The sequence below is a fragment of the Tenrec ecaudatus genome, chromosome 8, assembly GCF_050624435.1.
Source record: "Tenrec ecaudatus isolate mTenEca1 chromosome 8, mTenEca1.hap1, whole genome shotgun sequence".
Classification (NCBI taxonomy): Eukaryota; Metazoa; Chordata; class Mammalia; order Afrosoricida; family Tenrecidae; genus Tenrec; species Tenrec ecaudatus.
This window is the reverse complement of record NC_134537.1, coordinates 100,741,498-100,764,133: the sequence shown is the minus strand read 5'-3', so window position 1 is coordinate 100,764,133 and position 22,636 is coordinate 100,741,498. Positions and strand designations below refer to the sequence as shown.

The window sequence follows — 22,636 nt, the reverse complement described above, 5'->3', positions numbered from 1 at the left end:
CCAGTCCAGTCTGTTGGGGCACCACGCCCTGGCCCCAAAGTCCACTTTCAGCATTCCCTGGGGACCTTGCCACTCCATTCCCTTGCTGTTCCACTGCACTCCCCCAGTGCTTTGCCTCGGTGTGGTGGGATCAGGTCAGGTGCAATTCCCACACTGTGTCTCCGGTGCTGTCCCGTATCGCCCTTAGTCACTGAGGGGCATGCCATTATTTTTTATTCATTTTTTCCTACACTTTAAAAAAATCCCTCATATTATACTTAACCTTAAATAATACATTGTTTAATGTTATTTTTTAAATATTATATGCCATCTATGTAAAAAAGAAAGAAAATGTTTTGAAACCGACTGTGGTAGCAAATGTACAATACTGTTTTATGTGATTGATGGAATGTTATGATATATGTAAGAGCTCCCAATAAAATATTTTTTTAAAAAAGAAAAATTATGAACATTATATTCCTCAAAAGGCAAAGTGAAGAGATATTTAAATACATGGATACACCTGTTCAGAGAAGACTTATTAAAAGTAGGCTCCTCAAATTGAGACAATTCATGCCCTTCAGAACTAAAGATTCTTAATTAAATCCTGTTTCCTCTTACACAGACCACAGAGGCTCCTAGTTACAATTAAAATGGACCCAATTCAAGGGCAAAGAGAACCAAATACGTCTTAGCTAGGACATAATGTAATCAATGTAAATATAATTAAAACACATGAAAAATGTCTACACTGTCCAAATAAGACTGTCTATTTTTGACACTGAGCAGAACCTAGTTCATGAATGTGAAAGTAACTTTCAGAACTTAAACACAAGTCAACCAAACCAAAATCCAATAGCAACGAAACCTTCCAAATCACCCACAAACCCACACTGCTTTTGTCCTCCCCCATTCCGCCTCTTGTCAAAAACAAAACAGGAACCCTATTGCTAGGACCCCAGTGGCACAATGACTCAAGTATTCAGCTGTCAACCAAAAGGACAACAGTTCACAGCCACCAGGGATTGAGAAAGAGCAAGAAGTGACAGTCTGCTCTGGTCAAGACTGACAGCCCTGGAACCCCCATGGGGACAGTTCTCCTCTGTACTTGGGGGTGCTAGGCGTCAGGACTGACTCGATAGTGGTTTGACGTGTGTGCTGTTATTTTTAAGTTTGGTGCTGCTCTACCTGTCAACTACCATTTAAATAGATACGATGAACCTGTGCCTGAATGATGACAGAACATTTCTTTGTCCTTGAACAAACTTGCCTGTAATTTCCCAATTTGACCCACACAATCTGCTTGTAATGTAGCTTCTTGCCAGCTTTACAGTCATTACAGTTCCAGCAGCCTTCTGGCATGTCTATGCTCAGGCACTCCGGGTGGAAGGAAGCGGGGCACGATTCGCAGCAGAGCAATCTTCCACCTTGAAACAAATGAACAGTCTTAATAACTGAGAAAAGTGGAAAGAGAAGAAAGAAAAGGGAGATAATGATCTTTCGAGTACATTACATTTGATTCAGATTGGTAGACAATTAACAAAGGGATTGAGTCACACCCATAGTGACGGATTAAAATAGAAAGCAACTGAATAGAATTAGAGGCTCCTTCCCTTTTGAGATCTTCAGTAGACAGAAATTCAAAGCCTCTGCATGGTACCAAAACCATTGCTGTGCTCTTGACCCTCTAAAGTGTGGGGTGCTGGGGCATCCAGGCTAACTGGTGCCGAGACCCTTAGCATATAGCAAAACGGGCACATGAGGAGATCTGAGAGCAGGTTTTCCAAAGCAATGTGTAGCAACTTACTTTCTTTTCTCCTTCAGGGTTAAAAAAAAAGAAGCAAAAGTCATCTTTATATTTTAATCCAGTGCAACGTTAACTAAATCCCTTTGCAGTATTAGCAAGAGTGAAACAGGCAATAGGTTTATCAGCTGGTTTTCCTTCCCACACAAAAAAAGCAAGCGGGAGGTATTTTGTTGGATGCTGATTTCATTATCATTACTTTTTCAGAGAAAATAAAGGACATCAACAGGCCATACAGCAGTGGTTTGCAACATTTTCATCATCAAAGATCCCCTTTCCAGTGGATCTGCATGTTTTCAAAAATTTAACCACCAACAACTTCACGTTAAGAGAAGCATTTTTTAAACTAACTGAAGAAATGCATAAACTGCCAATTAGACTGTCTGGTCATCATAGCAAAAGTAGGATTATCACATTAAATTGTTAAAGTCCTGTGATAAGAGTTGTATGAGCCCCTAATAAAACGTTTAAAAAATTGTTAAAGTCAAAGTCAAATATTAAGTAACCCATGCAGCCTTATTCTATGCAAATGTGTGGATCCTGTTAGGTTTTTCACACAGATTAACCTCAGTTCAAACATTTTGTTCATGGGTCTTGCCTGACCTCATTTTGAGAACCACTGCTTTATAGCATAACTCCAAGTAAGGATCAGTGTAGACTGAAGCACTATATGTAAGTAGGTCCATCCCAGCTCTGTAACAAAATCCTATTCTAGAAAACATACAAAATGATCTATGGATTAAGACCAAAAGAGGTGTGGCAAACAAAATAATATTTTTAAACTGCAAAGAAATAAAAGATTTCTTTGGGGAAGAAGGGATTAAATAATTTAAATATTATTTTTATATGTATTTCAAGATATGCCATGACAAAGGTTGCTAACCACTGAAGATGAAACAGAATGAAGACATTTACTACAAAAAAGAAATATTTCCATTGGAAAATCAGGTCTACAATCCCACAGTGTACAGAGATTGAAAGTCGCGTAAGCAAAAGGTTAAGAGCCCTCTATACAACGATATCAAATAACACACTCCAAACGTTTAGGTGTTCACTACCAATTTTCCCCAAATTTTTGTCTTCCCATATACGTCCAAGCTTCTAACTAATTAACATATTATAAAACAAAAAGAAAATCCATATATAATCAGTGATGAGTTAAATTACTATATTTCCTCTGCTTAACAGCTTTTATTTCAACCACTGGGATTTTTTCCTTTGTGTCTACAAATCTCAATGTGGGTTGGTTGGTCCAATTTTCCAAATTAGAGATTAGTTGCCTGAGTGCCCTATGCCTAAGTAGAGAATTCTTCCATAAGTTTAAAGTAATATTAGATAATTCATCTTTCCATTAGAAAGGCATGACCCATAGGGACATCAATCTTTGCAATCAGCTATTAGAGGCCATATGAAAATGCCCAGATGAGCTGGGCAGTTAAAAGGTTGGCCACCTTTTTAACATTTATAGTCACTAATTTTAAGTCTTATTTCAGAGGAAATACAGACTCAGAATCACCAGTGAGAACCACAATAAAGATGTCAAAAAATAGATGAGAAATAGAAAAAATAAAAATATGAATGAGCCACCTTGATGCTTTGCAAGAAAACTGCTTTAGGATGCAAGAGAAGCAAGATATGATTCAAGCTAAGCAAACAGAGGGCTAAAAATAATTTCAATTCATGGTCAGGTCAATACTGAGTACTGAAAACATAGTAAGCAGCAATGAAATTAATCTAATTATCTAAAGGCACCAGCAGAAAAAGAAAGTTTTTCATAAATGCACTGGGTAGTCTAAATTTATTGCACGATGGTATAAATTAGCCCGATGTCCATTCTGTTTTGGAAGTAGGAGGTATCACCAATATGGTGATAGATAATCTGACTTCAATGGAAAAGCAAATAACAATACTCTCCTCCCCAATCAACTTCTCTCTAGGTTCTAATCAATTTGTGCAGTTACACTTTCTTTTAGTCTTGGGTTGCCACCTGCTGTCTGACAAGAGCAGAGATACAAGCAAGCAACACAAAGAATGAAACAAAAGCCTGTTTTTCTGTGAGCCCACTCTCCATATGATATATCCAGATAAGAATAAGAATGTCTTTAAACATTCTGAAGCTGGCCCCAGACCTTAATGAAAATGTATACAGGAAAAGGCCTCCCCCTATCCAGCTCATCTCTTTCCATCACTGGGATAACTCCCCTGGTAATCCATGGCCACTGAATCACCCTTTTCTTTTCATGGAAGAAGGCTATACAAAGTTACACGCAAGATGAGGCTTTCTTCTAGGAACTAAATGAACTGGGAGAATATCAAGATGCATTTAACAGTTAAGTCTCTGTGGATAAAGAATAAGCAAATCCTGGATTAATTTGGGCTGCCTTCCTACAACCCATATATGGAGTACCCTCTCTAGCTGCCTACAGATGTCATCTATGAGATAGGCAACTAATTTTCATAGCTTCTTAAGCAGAACAACTGATAAAATATATTGTAAAAGCAAACTTTTAAGTATCAGTTTCTTAGCATCCATCTATTTAATAAAATATTGCATTCTATATGAATGGTAGTCTCCATCAGGCAAAAAGAAAGAGCCGTAGAATGTTCTATATTAAACAAAATCCCACTCTTTTAATTTGAATAACCCAGAGAGATGTGAAATGTGTGAAAATTCACGTTAAGGAGAAGAGAAGGTAAACTTTTTGTGATCATGGAATTATTTTAAGCCCTTTTTAATGAATTTGCCAGCTGTATGAAGACACAGTCACAACTACCAAGGCAGGAAGTACCAAAAGCAGCAGATGGTGCTTGACAGGCATAATACATTTTCCCCTTTTTTCAAAGAAAGAAAAAAAGGAAATGCAAAAATAAAAGCAAGAAAAAAAACTATTTTGATTATTACCTTTCTCATATTTCTTTTTGGAAGTTGACGAAGAAGGAATCATAGGTAATTTCATCAACTCTGCACGATTTGATTCATTCAGTAGGTAGTGGGACTTATAGGCATATGAACTGAACATGGGGTCTGAATGGTCCTGAACTATCAGCCCTATACGAAACAAACAGAAAGAGGTGAGCTGCAATGAAACTACCCATGATTCCATGAAGGGGAAAAAGAAAACAACCAAAAAAGGGAAGAATACCTATTATGGAGCTGTACTTTAAAGTGAGGGTTAAAGGGGCGGGGCTAGGGAAGAGAATATGAAGGAAAAGAAAGATCTGAAAGAGAAGGTTTTCCATAGTTATTAAAGGGAATTTGGGCTACTCAATTCTTTATCTCTAATTCTGAAAACAAAAACAAAATACGGAAAAGCCCCCAAATTGTTGCCATCCAGTCAATTCTGATTCATAAGAATTGACTCCATAGGATTTCCATAAGACTCATAAGAACTGCTCCATAGGATTTCCACGGCTGTAAATCTTTACAGAAGTAGAATGCTAAATCTTTCTCCTTCAAAGGAGTTGGTGGATTCAAACTATTGACTTGCTGCTTAGCAGCCAAATGCTTTAATCAGTGCACCACCAAGACTCCTATGATCCTATGTGGGAACCTATATACCTCAGAAGAAACTCCAAATTCAATTGAGGATGTAAAGTGCATTTGATGTCAAATTCAAAGTCCCTTAAGAAAATAAAGTTAACATTCTCTGCTAAATAATGAAACTTTATTAATATGATGAGGATTTTAAAGAAGCTATAAAGCTATAATTTGCTATACTTTACTAAAGACATGCAAATTATTTTAAATTTTGGCTGCCCAGCTAGGAAGCGATTACCAACCCAAGGTTTTATTTAAACAAACAAACAAATAAAACAGTCCTTCGGAGAGCGACCTCATTTGAAAAGCAACACAGGCTATGCTACAACCTGTGACTATCTTCTTTCTCCAACTCTCTGCCCTCCATCCATTCAGCTCCCTCCTAACCCAAAGGGCTGTGAGACATTTTCCCTATCTCCATTCTACACTGGCCTAGGATTTTACTAGGCAGAGTACAGCATGCTCATTTAGAGATCATTTTGAGGTGAGATCAGAGGTTTGTTTATCCAGGGGTTGCCATTTACTTTCTTTTGTGGGGGTTGTTTCATTTGGTACTACCCTAACTGAGATAGATTCAAGATCTATCTCTGACCCAGATGATAGAATGGAACCTGAAATTACTAATAACACAATGTTCAAACAGACGTCAGGCAATGTCAAAATAAATTGCACACATTCATAGGAGGAGGGAGTGTTAAGTAAAAAATCATGGCCTTTCAGAGAAGATCAGGTATAAATAAACGTTAGTCTTTTACTTAGACTTTATATGACCTTCAGTGACTCAATCAGCCTTCATTCTTCTCATCAGTATAAAATGGAGAAATAACTTTTTAAGGCAACTGAAAATTCATTTAAATAAAGCGCCTACTAGTTTGATTTATGCATGCAAAATTAATTATTATTATTGTTAATTAAAAGAAGAGAAACCCCTAATCTCCTTAATCTGTTCTAAATTCCCATCAAAGCAAGGTAATTTACCTTTTCCTTTACACCATCTCGATAACAGAAAATGGTGAAGATTATTTAAACCAATGGAAAATGTCTGAATGTTTCCTATGGTACCAAGGTTAGCTGGAGGGTGGGGAAGAAAGCAATGGTTCTCTCTAAACCAGCAGTTCTCAACCTGTGGGTCATGACCCCTTTAGGGGGCAGTCGAATGACCCTTTCACAGGGGTTGCCCAATTCATAACAATAGCAAAATTACAGTGATGAAGTAGCAACAAAAATAATTTTATGGTTGGGAGGTCACCACCACATGAGGAACTGTATTAAAGGGTCACAGCATTAGGAAGGTTGAGAACCACTGCTTAAACCTTTCTTAATTTTTTCCTAGAAATTTATAGTCCTTCAGAAGTAGCTTAATGATTTTAAGCAAGTGATAAACAATAATAAACTCAAATTTCTCTGACATGGGAAAAACCCTATGAGGCAAAATGCAAACCCCAAACTAGCTAAATGCTCTAATTCCAAAACACAAGCTTACAGTGTCCCTTTTTCAGATTTACTGCACTGAAATCCACACACCCTCTGCCATCATGCGGATTCTGATTCATAATGATCAACTCATATAATCCACTACACCATCAGGTTCTCCTGACTACATTTAACCAAACCCATTGTCAACAAGCTGATTCCAACTCATAGAGACCCTATGCAGGGTTTCTGAGGCTTTCAATCTTTAAGGAAGCAGACAGTCTCATTCTTGCTCCCGCGGAGCTGCTGGTGGGTTTGAACCACCGACCTTGCGGTTAGCAGTCCAAAGCTTACCCGACAGTGCCACCAGGGCTCCTTAGGTCTCTTTAAAAAGGTGGCCTCTAAAAATACTGAAAAAAGAACATATTGTATGTTTACTTCTGAAAATTTTGTGCATAATTAAGCCTTTTCAAATTCCAACACCTGATTGTTTATGATATTTTGAAAGCAGATGAGAAAAATGAAGGTTTTGTTTACTGCACAAAGTTTTAAAGAAACACATTTGGAAATTAATATAATTGTGCTTATAATTTACCCTTAAATAAATCTTTCAGAATAATTGCCAAATTGATAAAAACCGATACTGATTTTGTTGCTAAAATATACCCTCCCATTTTTATTACTCTCAAATAGGTTAAATTTAACAAAATTCTGTTAAAGCTAACAAAAGGATAAGTCCTTGCCGGATGGACTATTTTCTACCACTCATAGATGGGCAATATTTCATTCAGCATAAGTGTTGTATGGGTTCCCAAATTACAGAATTTGAAGGGAAGTCTTCGTTTGCATGCTGATGTTACTTGACTCATTGTGCCCAAAGGTAAGCCAATGTGATAGTTATGAACTTGGCAGTTAAAACATTGGCTTGGTGATAGGTTTATAAACTGCCAGTAAACGTGACTAGGAATGACAGACTACAAAGAATTCACATAAGACTTTCTTATTCACTGCCATTAATTGCTTTAAATGTCTCTCCAACTAATTTGAATGTTCACTACTGTCTTTCTACTGTCTTAGAAATGGGGGGAGACGGAAAAGAAACTAGTGGTGCCTTTTTATTTCTTTCCCCTATCAACTTCCTGTCACCTTAGGAATAGCAACCTATCCCCTCCATGTGCCAGTCCCATTCCAAAGCAGGATACAATGTAGTTGTTCTAGGAAAGAAAGTCTGTGCTTCTCCTTCCAATGGCAGGCAGCCGGGATGTTTATGCAGTGAAAACAGTGTGTACGAAGGGCCTGGCTGCTACATCAAGGACTCACCATTGACTCGTTCCTTTACTGCCCACCTCTTCTCTTAAAAAAATGAAAACAGAGGGAGACAGAAACAAAAGTAAAACCACCAAAACCTATCATACCACCTCAAACTCTGAAAAATACTTCCTAATACTTTCACCAAATTAAAAGAACTGTCTCCTAGAGCAAAACCAAAAGAAAACAAAAAGAAATACAACAAGTGCAGGCCACCCCACTGAACCCTAATCTTCAGTATAAGCTAAACCTAAACTGCATAGGTCTGATGCGCCTCAGTGTCCTTACAAACATACCACAATAAGGGAAATTATAAAAACACTTGAAACAAACAAGCACACCTGCATTTGTTTTTAAAATTAATTTACTATCTATACTCGTGCATAAGCTGAGTTTTTCAGCACATTTTTAATGTAGTTTTTGTGGTAAAATTAGGTGCCTCGGTGGATATCCGGGTCAGTATACACTCGAGTATAAACGGTATTTTTAAAGCAAACATGCATTTGAGAATATTGGTTGGTTTCTAAAATGTTTAACACCAGAAAAATGTTTTATGGTATTTTTACAGATGTGATAAACTTGAATGCCTATACCCCTATACCATATTCAGTTAAAGTGGTTCTATTTTCCACTAATTGGGAAGTTGAGTTCACTGACATCCCTCTCCCAACCTTTGCCCAGGGACAAAGTATTATTATTAGTTAATATGAAGGCCAGATCAATCTCTTGGCATATTTTAATATCAACAGCTGGCAAGTAAGAAAGTCTGTATAGTTGGCTCCTAATTAACATCATGACATATGCTGCCTTGGCTGTATCTCATCAAGACTCCATTAATGCCAGACCAAAACATTATGATAATATACATCAACAATTAAGAAAATAAATGTGCTAGCTTGCCTTTTAAGTGAAATCTCAACCAGTTGAAAGCTTTGGATTAAACAACCTGATATGGGAATGGTCTATAATTAATAGAAGAATTGTTTGTAGAGAAGGCAATAGATCGTCTTTGATGTTCCAAATAGAAAAATGAAGAATTTATCTATAATGTTAGGTTAAATAAATGTTTTTTAAGATCTTAAATTTATTTATGGAAGAATGAATAGCTTGACAATTTGGGCATCTAATTTTATAAAAGGAATTATAAAAAGGAACTGAAACTATGGGTTGTGTTTATTTTTGGGGTGGGGGGCAGAGCACAGGGCATTTTTATGATAGTGATCCGATTTTGTCCAATACTGAAACGGTTGCTCTGGGATTTTATGCATTTGTCAAAACCCATGCACTATCGGCTTTAATTAAAAACTGTCAATCATTATCAGTTCATCAAGTTTAACAAGTGTACCACACGGATGCAAGATGATTTTCTGTAAAATTTTCCAGTAAACCAAAAGCTGTTCTAAAACATAAAGCCTATTTCAAGATATTACAAAAGGAAGTGAGCTGTTGTAAAATGGAATTCTGCACTGGATGGGAAACTGAATTGGAGGACCTGAGCTCACTCCCAATGCTGATACTCTATTTTAATGGGGAGGGGGGGAATATGACAATGTACTCATGAAAAAGAAAGAAAAAATGAAAGGACTGATACTCACCTCTTGCACAAACGAAACAAAAGCCTACATTTACAGCAGAAGAAGAATTACTGCTCCGTTGGGAATGATTACTACAGATGAAACAGCAGGGGGACACCAATTTGCTCCCAGCAGCAATACAAGCATCTCCTAAGTGATAGGCTACTGGACATCTTAAACACTTCATCATGCGGCCTGTTTAGAGGTAAGTCAAAAAAGAAATCTATATAATAAGGCATCAGTTGGATATAAAATTAAGTATTTTGAAGTTGGGCTTCTCTGGGTTCTCACATAATACTGGCTTGTTCGATAAAAATGTTTCTTTAGTAGTATGGCTCTATTTCAATGCAGAAATAAGCTCATTTCTACTCGCTCATCGAAAGAAAAGAGTGTATGTATGCTCTAGTGCTAGAGACAGCTGCCTCAATCATGGCGACTGCCGAAAGGATTTTCTAGAGTCATTTGGAATGTTCTCCTAGGATCTGAATTTAGAATCTCATCCTAACTTACCATGCGATCTATTATAACTTAGCTGTCATATGTGCAGATGAACAAAGGGAGAAGGTCCAATATTCTTTACAGTAATGTACTTAACATGTTATTTGGCATGGCACTAAAAAGAAGAAACTCTGTGTCTTGGCCTTTAGCTTGTCTTTACCTTTACTTGCTTTGTGGCTGTCTTTCTCCATGAAGCAGGCAGAGCAGCAGTGCTGGGGACAACGGAATCCTTTTGATTCAAAGACAGCAGTCGGGAACTTGCGGACACAGGTTTCATGATAATATTTCCCACAGGCACTCACAGAACAACGCTTCACATCTGTACCAGACCCTTGACATGAAAAGCAGAGGTGCTGCCCTGGAAAATTGGTAAGGAACACAGATTAAATAAAATTTAATCAGAGCATAGTCCTCTGATATTAAAGTATTTACTGAGATTAAAAAGCTATTAACCCCAAATAGACTCTACTAGTTTATAGAATAACTTACATACAAGAGGGCACCTAAAAATTACGTGGCCAGATGAAAAGACTATTTCATAAATTTTGCTAGAACAATCGATTGATAATCAGGTTGGACATACAACACTGAAAACTATTCCAAACTCTACTTCTTTTTTTTTTTTTCATTTCTTTCTTTTTTTTCTTTCAATCGCTACTTTTTAGGCTAAAATTTCACACAAAATTCTAACAGAATTTTTCAATACCTGTAAGCTAGGAATGTGGAGGTCTTCTCAACACAGACATAATAATAAAATCAACAAAAAAAGATTCCATTAGATAATAATTTATAATTTCTCTATGTAAAAAACACAATGAAAACTCACAGTCCTAGTAAAAAGGTAGATTAATCTAATAGGAATAATATTTAAACTGTTGAAAAACAGACTGTTAACTTAAAAGAAACATTAAGACTGTATGAGAAAAACGGAAGGATAAAATAAAGCAATAGATTGCTACTTCAAAGGATTACAAGAAAATAATGGTCAAGCCAAAAATTACTCAGTGAAAACAGTCCTCAAGAATGAAGTGACATCAACATATATTCATCTTTGAAAAGAGGTGAATGAAACTGCTATTCCTGGTTGTTGTTAGCTGTTGACTCAGTTTCTACTGCCGGTGACCCCACGTATGCCAGAGTACAACTGTTCACTTGGACTTTCAAGATGGCTGCTTTTCAGAAGCGGATTGCCAGTCCTGTCTTTCTTCTGAGGTGCACCTAGGTATATTCGAATTGCCAATCTTTGGCTACTGGTTGAGCACTTAATGATTTGCCATTTGTGCTACTTAGGACCTCCATATCCCTGGTTAAGAGGAATGAATTTTTAAAAGAAGGGAGAAAAATCACAAAATATAAACATTAGAAATGAAAAATAGGACATCACTACAAGTCCTAAAAACATTAAAAAGCTAATAAAAAATTCCAAGATGAATTTGGTCATTAATCTGCAAATTTAGATGAACAGACATCTAAAAATACAATTTAACAAGGAAAATTAATAGTTCTTTAAACTATTAAAGAAATTAAAACTTTAATTAAAAGCCTTTCAACAAGGAAAACTCTTTAAGTGGAGAGTAAATTATATTATTTAAATTTGAAATTTCTGTGTAATGGTTTGCATAAAAAGGTAAGGTTAGGGTAAAAACTTGGTGACTGCATCGCATCTCGACGCTCCTTCTAGAACAAGTTAGCATCGAGGTCCGAGGCTCTCCATGCTCCTGGTAAGATTTAAGTTGGAAGTTTTTAATCTACTTCCTAAGATATTCACTAAAATATAAGCATACCCACTTCCTGTGACCTACAAATGCTTCTTCCTGCATTATTTGCAGTAGTTTTATACATATAAAATGAAGTTCATTGAAGCATTGTTTGTAATTGCAGAAAATTGAATGCAACTCAAACATCTCTCAATACAGGAGGAGTTAAACAAACTAAACTTAAGAAATCTACCACTGAGTCAATGCTGACTCTCGACAACCCCTGTGGGTTTGAGACTGTAACTGTTTATGGGAGTAGAAAGCCCAGTCTTTTTCCCGAGGAGCTACTGGTAGTTTTGAACTGTCGTCCATTGGGACTGCAGCCACTAAATAGGGTTTCTTATATTATGGAATATTATTTAGCAATTCAATACAATGTATCTCTGTACTTAACATAAAAAGAACTCCAAGCAAAGTAGTAAAAAAAAAAAAGTAAGCCTCCCAACAATAGATTTCTATTACAACACACAAGATGTTATATAGACACGTAGAAAGAAAAGATGAGGGAAAGGAGAGGTTTACAGTCTTACACAGTAAGCTAATAATAAAGATTACCTCTGATGAGGACTGAAATTAAGCAGGGGCCTAGGATTCAGAGTGATAATCAGATTACTTAATTTTAATACTTTTATAATGTTTATGTATACATTATTTTCTTGTGTAATTAGAAATAAATGCTAAAAAAGGTAAGAAACCAATATATACCCTAAAGCATAAAGGGAAAGAAGACATTAACCGACAACGCACAGGAATCGATAAAAATTTATATATTTTTAATATATATAAAATGGCAAAGAACTGCAAGTTATAACAGCCTAATCACATATTTATTGGTCATTTAACTATCAACTTTTAAGAAGTGTTCACATCTTTTGCTTAGTTTTTCTTCCAATGCCTGTAAAAAGTACGAGGGAAAAAATACAAGGAATAGTTTTTTTTGTGCTGTTCAGTGTTTTAACAAATGAGTATGTTTTCTTTGCAGAAATTACATGTCATAACATTGTTTTTAAAGTGAATTTCCTTCTTAAATTTCCTAATAGGCTATATGTAATTTTTGTTGACAGAATCTACTGGAGTCAAGGTAGAAGAAAGCCCTATGAATGCTTTAATATTGACAGATGCAGTCCTATTAACAGTTTAAACCCGAACTTGCAATGATCAAGTGTTTAAAGGGTCTAGGCAGGTTACATAAATGACAGGGATGCCTGGGTTTTAGAAAAGCGAGTAACAGGGTATATGGAGAACTAGGATGATGTGCCACGCCATGTTTAAAAATTCAAAGCACACTGAGGGTTGAATAAAACAATTTGCAGATACTGACAAGCTGTTTAAAAGTTTCACTGCAGTATCCAAATGTGATGAGTAAAATTTGATACAGGAAAAATATGATCTATGGTCTGTGTTGCAAACAGCTTTTACAGCATATATTCTGTAGTTGTGTGTGTTTTTGCAGAGCATGCTACATGATCTCCGTATTCCTTAGGCAAGCAGGAGGCCGCAGTAAAGAGCAAGGACTCTAGAACTGGGCTGCCGGGGTTTAAATCACGGTTTCAGCACGTGCCATTACCTTTGTGCCTTTGGGCAAAGCATTACACTTTCTAATCCTGTTTTACCTCTGTAAAATGGAAATAATAGTAGTACCTATATCTCATAATGTTCTAAGGGTCATATAACAAAAATCATGTAACATAAGGTTTTTTTAAAACATAAGTCAAGATTAAAAAAACCTGATATCCAATTCTATCATAGCTAAAAATCAAATAAAACCCACAAACATGATTCCTAAAAGCATTACCATGCCATCTCCAGTTTTTAAAAATTTGCTCTGCTACAAACTAAACAACTGTACTTCCTGCTTGCCATTGATTTTATCTCAGATCTCTTATATTGAAAATAAATATAAACTTACAATTCTTAAACATTATTTCAGTAAGTGGTAGCCTATGTTTGCTTTCAAGATAAAAAAAAAATCCACCCTCACTAGTTTCATCTTTCCACTAAATATATTTTTATTAGGGCACTTAAGTTTAAAGGACTAACTTATTGAGCACTCATATTTTTCAGGTGAGAAATAACTGTTAATACAATTTATGTAACCTTTTAGATCATGTAAACTTTTAGAGATGGAACAAATCTATCTCAGTGAATTGTTAAGTTTTATGGTAAAGAGGCATTGGTACAGTAATATTACTAATTACTCTTATGATATTGGCAAGTTTCTAAAAATACTGAATGAGTCCTGACTTATTGAAATAAGCCAAAAACCAAAACCAAACCTATTCCTGTCAAGTTGACTCAGATGGAGCAGAATCCCCAGTAGGGTTTTCTTTATGGAAGAAATCTTTATGGAAGCTGATTGCCATAACCTGCTCCCTGCAGAGCAGCTGGTGGGTCCAAACCACCAGCCTTTCCATTAGCAGCTGAGCGTGTAAGTGAACCACTATGCCACCGAGACTTGTATGAAATAAGCTATGAGAGGGTATAAATAAGGTATATGCAAACAAGAGACTTACACATCATGGAAAAATGTTGGTATTGCATGTTCCTCCCTGAGCATCTTTTCCTATCTATCAAAATAAGAAAACTTACCAGTTTTACATTCCACACAGATGAATTTTCCATCAGGTGGTGATGTCAGTTCCAGGCACTCAAGGTGAAAGTGTTTGCAGCAGTCTCCCTCACAGGCAATCAGAGAGTCCCCCGTGCTTTCACAGCTCTGTCGGGTCAAGAAACAGTAGTAAAAACGTTGAGCATGCATCAAAATCATCTGTTCAAGGAAATGGCGGGGCTCTGTTGTTGGTTGTTTTTCATTTGCTTTAGGTGAAAATTCAGAGGAAATCCGTTTCCCATGGAGGTTTGCATGTGAAATTTTCATGACATCCCCACTGTGTACCAGTCACCACTATGCCCACTTCTGCCCTGGGTCCCTGTCCATTTTGTACATTTAAAAGCCATTCCTGCCTCTCATCTGTGCTTTGGGGAAATATTGACCGTCTCATGTCACGTAATTGACTGCTGTAAGGAACATGGTCCTCTCAGGTGTGCTTGTCTGAAAAGTAGGCTCTGTGATAAAATGGCTTCAGTTCCAGGACAGAAAGGTGGCTTAGGGACATATTCTCGGGGCTCCTGCAGTCTCTTATCAGACCATCAAGTCTGTTTCTATAAATCTGATTTTGTGTGTTTTTGTGTTCTTTCTCCTACTCTGTCCAGGTCCCTTTCATGCTGCGAGTCCAAGAGGCTGGTTGTGGTAGCTGGGCACCATCTAGTTTTTCTGGTCTTGGGATCAGATAAGCTGTGGTTCAAGTGGTTGATTCAGTCCTTAACCTAATCGCCCTCTTGAGTATTTGATTTCTTCCTGTTCTTTCGTCCCAGATGTAAGAAATGCACAGTTGTCTCTCAGATGGCAGCTTGCAAACTTTTAAGACTCTCCAGACATGACTAACAAAAGTGGGACTCAGAACACTATCTTTATGAATTATGATGTGCTAATTAACAGAGATATCCTCTCAGACTAGGGTTTCTGCCTTTGAGGATAGTGCAGTGGTTCTCAACCTGTGGATCGCCACCCCAATGACACTTTCACAGGGGTCACCCCATTCATAACAGTAGTAAATAACAGTTGTGAAGTAGCAATGGAAATAATTTTATGGATGGGGGTCAACACACATGAGGAACTGTATTAAAGGGTCGCAGCATTAGGGAAGTTGAGAACCACTGGTCGAGTAACTTAATCTTTTAAAAATCATTTTATAGGGGCTCTTACAGCTCTTATGACATTCCATACATCAACGATATCAAGCATATTTGTACATATGCTGCCATCTGCATTTCCAAAACATTTTCTATTTGAGCCCTTGGTATAAGATCCCCTTTGTTCCCCATCCCTGCTCCACCCTCCCACCCTCATGTATCCTTGATTAATTATACACTGGTATTTTATTTCATATCTTACACTGTCCATTATCTCCTTTACCCACATTTGTTATTTCTCCCCTAGGGGTGGGGGGCAGCTCTATATCCAATCTTGTGATGGGTTCCCCTTTTCTCCCCCTTCCCTCTCCCTGGCCATTCCCTTACCCTCATATCACTACTCCCTTTATTGTTCCTGAGAGGTTTATCTGTACTAAATTCTGTGTGTCACGAACTCTTATCTGTATAGTAACTTAATCTTGTGAAGTGTATGGTTATATATGAGAAGTTTCCATGATTATGTCCCCTTTTGTGCTTTACTGTCTATATTAGTAAACATATAGCCATTACAATTATGTATGTAGAAATAACCACAAGCTTCTAAATACAGGTGATTCCCTTATACTTTCCCTTATTTCTTTAGCTTTCCTGTCTACCTATGTATCCATTTGTAAATTGTTTGTTAATAATATTGCTGCAGAATTGTCTCCCATATAGTAATTACCAAGGTTGCCCTTTATTCATGTGTTCCTCTCCGTAATTCCCTTTACTTTGGACATGTTTTGCTGACTTCCCCCATATTGTCTGCTGCCTCCCTTTCATCGTTATTGTTATTCTATCTAGTTAGCCATTTTCCCTCCTTTCCCCATTCCTGGTACACATCAGATTTTTCCCCCTGTCTATGAACCTTTTATTCTATATATACATTTAATAATAATGGTCTTTTACAATATTTGTTCCCTTTATGAATTACTTCAGATTCATCAATATTCTTTATTGTGGATTAATAGTCCATTGTACACATCTACCATAGTTTGTTCACCAGTTCCTCAGTTAACGGGCACTTAAGGTTGCTTCCTATCCTTTTGTTACTGTGATCACCCCAAGGTTTCTGATGCAGTAAGTCTGGAGTAAGTCTCAAGAGTTTGCATTTCTAATAAGTTTCCTACAGATAAGGACATTGCTGGTCCGTGGACCTGGCATGGAAAGTCACTAAGCTAGATGGCTATTACCAGACCCAGTATGGTTCAAAGTCTAAAAGTCACACCTTGTCTTATAGGATTTCTTTTGGGGGGGATATGCATACTTTAACATCTCTTTGCAGGGCAAAGCAATACTTTCAAAATAGGACAATTCCATGGGAGTTTTAAAAAGTTCATAAAAGTATTAATTATCTTTTAGCTTCACAAACTTTTTGAAGCCCCCTGTAGATGCTCGTGGGTGTGTCTTTGAAGTTAGTATCAACTCAAATTTACAAAAAATGTTCTAAAAGTCAGTCCATGTGTCATTTACTTACAGTTAATCACTGTGAATATTTACATTTATATGTGAATAATTATTCTAACTAAAAAAGGGAAGAGTAAAAAATGTTTTGCTCTATAGCATTAAAGTAATATCATAATCTACAAAGATACTACCACCTTCTTCAACAGAAGGTAAATATATTATTGGTACAACATTGGAGCAATTGTTTCAGGCCCTAAGTTCGGTGACCTGCTTACCTGACAAACGGTGTCCTTTTTACTCATTCCAATTCCTCTTCTTGACAAATTTGAATCCATGGACTGCACATCAGAAACATCTGCATCTGCAGCAGCCGAAGGGCTATCTACTTGCTTTCCATAGATTCCCTAGATGGAAAACAGCACACATTTTAAGAAAAACAAACCAAGATTATCATCACCCTCAAATTCAGGTCCTGTGAAAAACCTAGCAGGTTTTGCTCAAATGGCACTTACTCAATACAAAGAACCTCTTTTTGCTTTATTTCTGAAACCTATGGCTACTGTATGTCTGGTGTTTGGGGGAAACTGTAGTTCAAATATGCAAACAAAACTATGCTTCTGTTACACAAGATCTGTAAATTCCAACACTTGTTAAGTTACCCAATATAACCAAAGTAACTTCATCTTTGTTTAAATGTCCCTGATTTCTCAAACAAGTCAAGCATTCTATTACTTTGATTTTGGAAAGAAAAGGGAAAGAAAAGAGGAACCCTCTGCCCCAGATGCTTGCACATATTTACCTGCAGATCACTCAGTCCTCTAGAATCGGAGTCAGACGTGTCTCTGTATGCCGAACTAGTCATTTCTAAGTCAGTGGAGGCACGACTCCTTTTCTTTAGAGGTTTACAGGAATCTGAAATCTCGCTGGCACCTTAATATAACACACTAAAATTAATCCTAAAATAGTGCTTAAAAGTTTGCTGTTAAAAAAAAAGGGGGGGTCGGGGGTGGGGGTGTGGAAGAATATTTTCTTTCCCCAAACTCATCTTTGGTGTGAAAAAAGCGCAGCTCTCTTTGTAACACTGAAGTCACGAGTCAAGGCATCATGAGCTTCTGACCTTCCTGGTAGTGACTGGTTTAACTTACAACCGCTCTATGAAAACATTTATTTCAGTGCTCCTGCTCTAAAGCTATTTTCAGTCATTAGAGCCCAGGCTCCAACCTAAAAACCAATTCTATTAAAACTGCAGGACAGACTGATTTGCAGCAATCCAAAGAACCATTCAATTTGGAGGGGAGACATAAAACCCAACACACTGTGTAGCTTACAAATATGGTTGCAGAGACAGCGCCGTCTTTCTTTGTTTTGTTTTATTAGGGATGTGACAAATCTTTGATCTGTATTCGATTCGTACACGGACAGTGCCATTTTCCCCCAAATTTTGCAATTCAGTTGATATTCTCCCCCCAAGCAAATTTAGATGTTGATAATTGTTCATCTCTGAGACGTCTTAGGTGAAGTGGCATGTACTGTGACCATTAACAAGAGCTGCAGCACATCTACATAGGTCATGCCGTTTAGGAGGCACATTGTAAATGGACAGTCAGTGTTCAAGTGCAGCCACATCACGGAGAGCTGGATGAGAGGCCTTTATGTGAAATTTGTGCAGGAAGGAATACATATGGGAAAAAAAAAAGGCAGAGAATAGTGTGGAATTCTTTTTTAAAACTGTGTATAATACAAATCCAGCCAAAACAATAGTGCAAAAAAGTTACAAAGCAACAATCTCTTGGGCTAATGCAGTATAGGCTATACAGAAACAGCCACGATGAAATGTGCAGGCACGGTGAATACCAAGGAACCAAGGAGATGGTTAATATTTCAACCCACAGTTTTGTTTTGGATTTTTCTCCCCCATAATTTCCATACAACAAACAGACATCTAGATCAGCCCAGCAAGCTATGGTGGAAGTATGCAGTCCAGAAGAGACCCAGGAGAAACAAGTCTCCTGAGGCCATGGAGATCCGCAACAGGCTGAGTGGGAGCAGCACTGAGTATAAAGCCACGGTCTGTGGTAGAGGATGTGGGCCTCGTTAGACTGCTGACATTGCTGGAACCTCGTTATCATAGCCCCTCCTACAAGGTTTTCACTCAATGTTTCCTGACATCTATAAATGAGGGTGCCTTCCCATGTTAACGCGGATTAAAAATCACAAGTACACAAATCTATCTCCTTCATTGCTGGTGTATGGACCCAGAACACCACCACAGAATATTTCCTTGGCCTAAAAGATCACTGGATTAACAAGGAGTTTTAACAGAGGAACAGAAGTGCTGCACTGAGAGGCTTTCGAAGGGAAACACAGGTACCGCCATTTCCGACGAGTTTCTGAAAATGCTAGAAAAATGACAGACTGCCAAAGACAGCTGCCATGCTGTTCTCCATGATAACGGCACTAATATTAAAAAAAATAAGAGCTTTTAATGATTGTAATGTATACAGTTTGGGCTGTTTGGCAAAACCCTGCAGATGTGCATTAATGATGCTTTATTTAAAAACAAAAAACAGTCCATGTTGAAATTGATCAGTGTGAGATAAACGGTGGGTTTTTTTTAGGCTGGACCCAAGATTTAAGCTGTACCCATCCAGCTCAGACCGGAAAAAAAAAAATCATTTGAATGTTACAGCAATTGTTCAGAGTCTTGAAGAAACCAGGCAGGAAAATGCCAATAATGATGATTGGCCAAATCAAAATCGAAAACAAAGAAACTGTTTATCGAGCCGCCGACAAAGAAATCTTGCATGGAGACTACAAGTCTGGAGTTTCTGGGATGAAATTGTACAGGAATCTCAGTCCACAGTTTCCTCAATCGCTGCGGAGACGGAGCTGTCACTGAATCTGACAGAGCCCTGCACTCCCCGGTCCGCCGACCCTGTGGAATGGTGGAAACACAACGCAATCAGGCCTCCTAATCTCGCAGCGATCGCGATGTCTTTTCTTGGAGCTCCGCCAAGCAGTGTTCCCTCCGGGAGGCTGTTCAGTTCTGCTGAGGATCTCCACGGAGACCATCGCTGCAGACTTCTCCCCGAGAATGCAGAGAGGCTGATGTTTATTTTATTTTATTTTTTAAATAATGCAATTTGCCCAGAGTAAACTACATGTATTAAATACAGTTTCAATGATCTCACCAAAAATGCACGAATCATGCTATGGAGTTTGCACTGTAGTCAAATTGCACACATAAAAATACAGATATAAGTTTAAGGTTTCTTAAACTTTGTGCATATCTCAAATAGATTTGCATAAGTTCATCTACTAGTGGCCATAAATATGCTATGAATCACCTCAATTTACAAATGGATTTTACAGCACTGTAAAAATACCCGTGGCAAGATTTTTTCAATCAGATTGTCTTGTCTGATTTGTCATAGTCCATGTTTGACAAACATTAATAGCTACTATTTGGTATTCAGTCGAATACCAAAAGAAGTGGATTCGTCACATCCCTAGTTTATAAACCAGTGAAACCCCAGAATCTTATGGAGAAAAGTTGGAAATGGTATCAAGTCTACATGGTGTTCTCCAAATTTACAAAAACAAGTAAGACTTTTTTCACATGGAGATACAGCATAAGATCAACTCTAAAAGGCACACAAACACACGCACAAACACTGGGGAAGAGTGCAATTTCACACAAATTATTGACTGGAGAGTAACAACAATGATTTACAGAGACAGACAAAATTACATGAAGTACAAAGAAACCATTCTTAAAAATTGGTTTTAATCAAGGAAATGCAAAGTAACATTATATAGCAACTCACCTTTCTGTAATCCAGTCTTAACTGTAGCCTGGGGAATGGTCTCAACCTGTATGGATAGAAAAATAACATATTAACAAGGAGTTTCTCTCCCCCACTTTTAATTAATAGAGGGAAAAATAATATTTTCATCCATCTAAGTAATGATGATTAATGTATCAGAAATCTGAAGCCAGTCCCATCTTTTGGGAATACTTTTTTGTCTCAAGGTCAGGGAGGGTTGAAATGCTTTAGCTCCCTGCACTGAATACCAAGTGACAACAAACCGCCACATGCTCTCTAGCAAAAACTTTTCCCACCGCTCCCTTGGTAATCGAGGAGAACAAGAATACTTTCTTCAGTGTCTGGGAGGCAGGAGAGGGGTGTCTCTGCAACTAGCCCCAATGTTCTTATAAGCCCCTCCCGCCCCAAAGACGTTAGGATAAATTTTTACTTACTATGATACTCAGGTTAATGTAACTCACGCCACTTTAAGACCCTTCCGCGCCTGCACTCACAGCTAAGTTGCTGGGAATCAGGACCCTCTCTGTAGAGAGTGCTACAGGGCTGCATACAGCTGGAAGCTCAATACTTTTGCTGCTAGTACAAACTTAAGAAAATAAGTTTGTGATATTGCAAAAGCACTTTCTTGAGTGTCTTATGAACAGTGTCTTGATCCTACATTAGGAGAGCGAGATCAGAAGTTATTCTGCCAATGTATATGTAAAACACGTGGTAATTTGAGAATTGAACCATTGTTGTTGGAGGAGTTCCTGTTTAAGCTATGAAATGAATTTTATGTTTGATATGTGGTGCATTATCCATGTTGAAACACATTTTGTAAATATTTAAGGATTGTTCTAAAACTTTTTTAAAATTTTTTATTTTTTTTTACAACAGGTTAAAAAAACATACAACAGAAGTGCTTTTATAAGATACAATTAAGTAGTAATACAAATATAAAATCTTCTAAACAATCACTGGTATTGTTCTACTACTAACTATAACACAGTGGCATTAACAATTTGTCCCATTTTATAAAAACTCATTTCACTTATTAATTTTAAACTGACTGGTCACAGACTGAATTTGGGAACCAGCAGGCAAAATTACAAGAAATTTTGAAGTGAATACTATAGATTTATTTGCAAGAACTTCGAAAGATTTTTTGGAATATAATTTTGTAAGTATAAAAGTAAATATATTCAATGAATTAATCCATTTAAATTTTAGTTAAGTATTTCTGGGAAAATTGTTTTACATGCTTGGTGATGTCAGAGTACCCACAAAGTTACTTTCTTTTTAAATTTGGAAGTTTAAAATATAAGGACATAATTAAAATAGAAAAGTGCATACTCTTCCATATTAGATGGCTTAAAAATATAAAGCTTAGTGTAGCTAATTCCACTCTGAATTTTTTTGTTCAATAGTGCTATCTGGGCTATAAAAATGGCTATTCTTTCATTGTTAAAAAAATTAAGAAAAATTCTGATTGTGAATTTAATTCAAAATAACAAAAAGGTAATTTGACATGTATATTGCCCCATTGATTATACTGACTTAACAAGCTTCAGTCAAAATACCCTACCCCTTTAAAAATAATTTAAATACTATTTATCTGACAACCTAATTACAGGTGATTGCCATTCTACTGGAGGAAAGTAACATTCCAAAAAATCTGTGATACCAACAGAAAAACCAGATCATCTATGATTTTGTTTCTTATATTAACTCTCAGAGGTAAATTAATTTGATTTGTTAAAAAAAATAGTAATACATACCAGCAGCTTAAACCAAAAATCAAAGTTTAAAAAATAAAAAAAGGA

The 22,636-nt window shown here is 37.0% G+C and overlaps 1 protein-coding gene across 5 annotated transcripts in view; it reads right to left on the bottom strand.

The window, feature by feature from the left end:
• The window catches only part of NSD3 (nuclear receptor binding SET domain protein 3), a 121,302-nt gene that overhangs the window by 19,329 nt on the left and 79,337 nt on the right, over window positions 1-22,636 (bottom strand). For 3 of the 5 annotated variants that reach the window (XM_075556672.1, XM_075556673.1, XM_075556671.1), the window contains 8 exons: window positions 20,835-20,880; window positions 17,807-17,937; window positions 17,283-17,411; window positions 14,461-14,587; window positions 10,275-10,472; window positions 9,638-9,811; window positions 4,686-4,832; window positions 1,250-1,406 (listed from right to left, as the gene is read on the bottom strand). In XM_075556672.1, coding sequence (XP_075412787.1) covers window positions 1,250-1,406; window positions 4,686-4,832; window positions 9,638-9,811; window positions 10,275-10,472; window positions 14,461-14,587; window positions 17,283-17,411; window positions 17,807-17,937; window positions 20,835-20,880 — 1,109 coding nt within the window. Of the gene's footprint in view, window positions 1-1,249; window positions 1,407-4,685; window positions 4,833-9,637; window positions 9,812-10,274; window positions 10,473-14,460; window positions 14,588-17,282; window positions 17,412-17,806; window positions 17,938-18,362; window positions 19,943-20,834; window positions 20,881-22,636 lie in introns of those variants that run through there. The other 2 variants (XM_075556674.1, XM_075556675.1) reach the window with 2 other exon arrangements.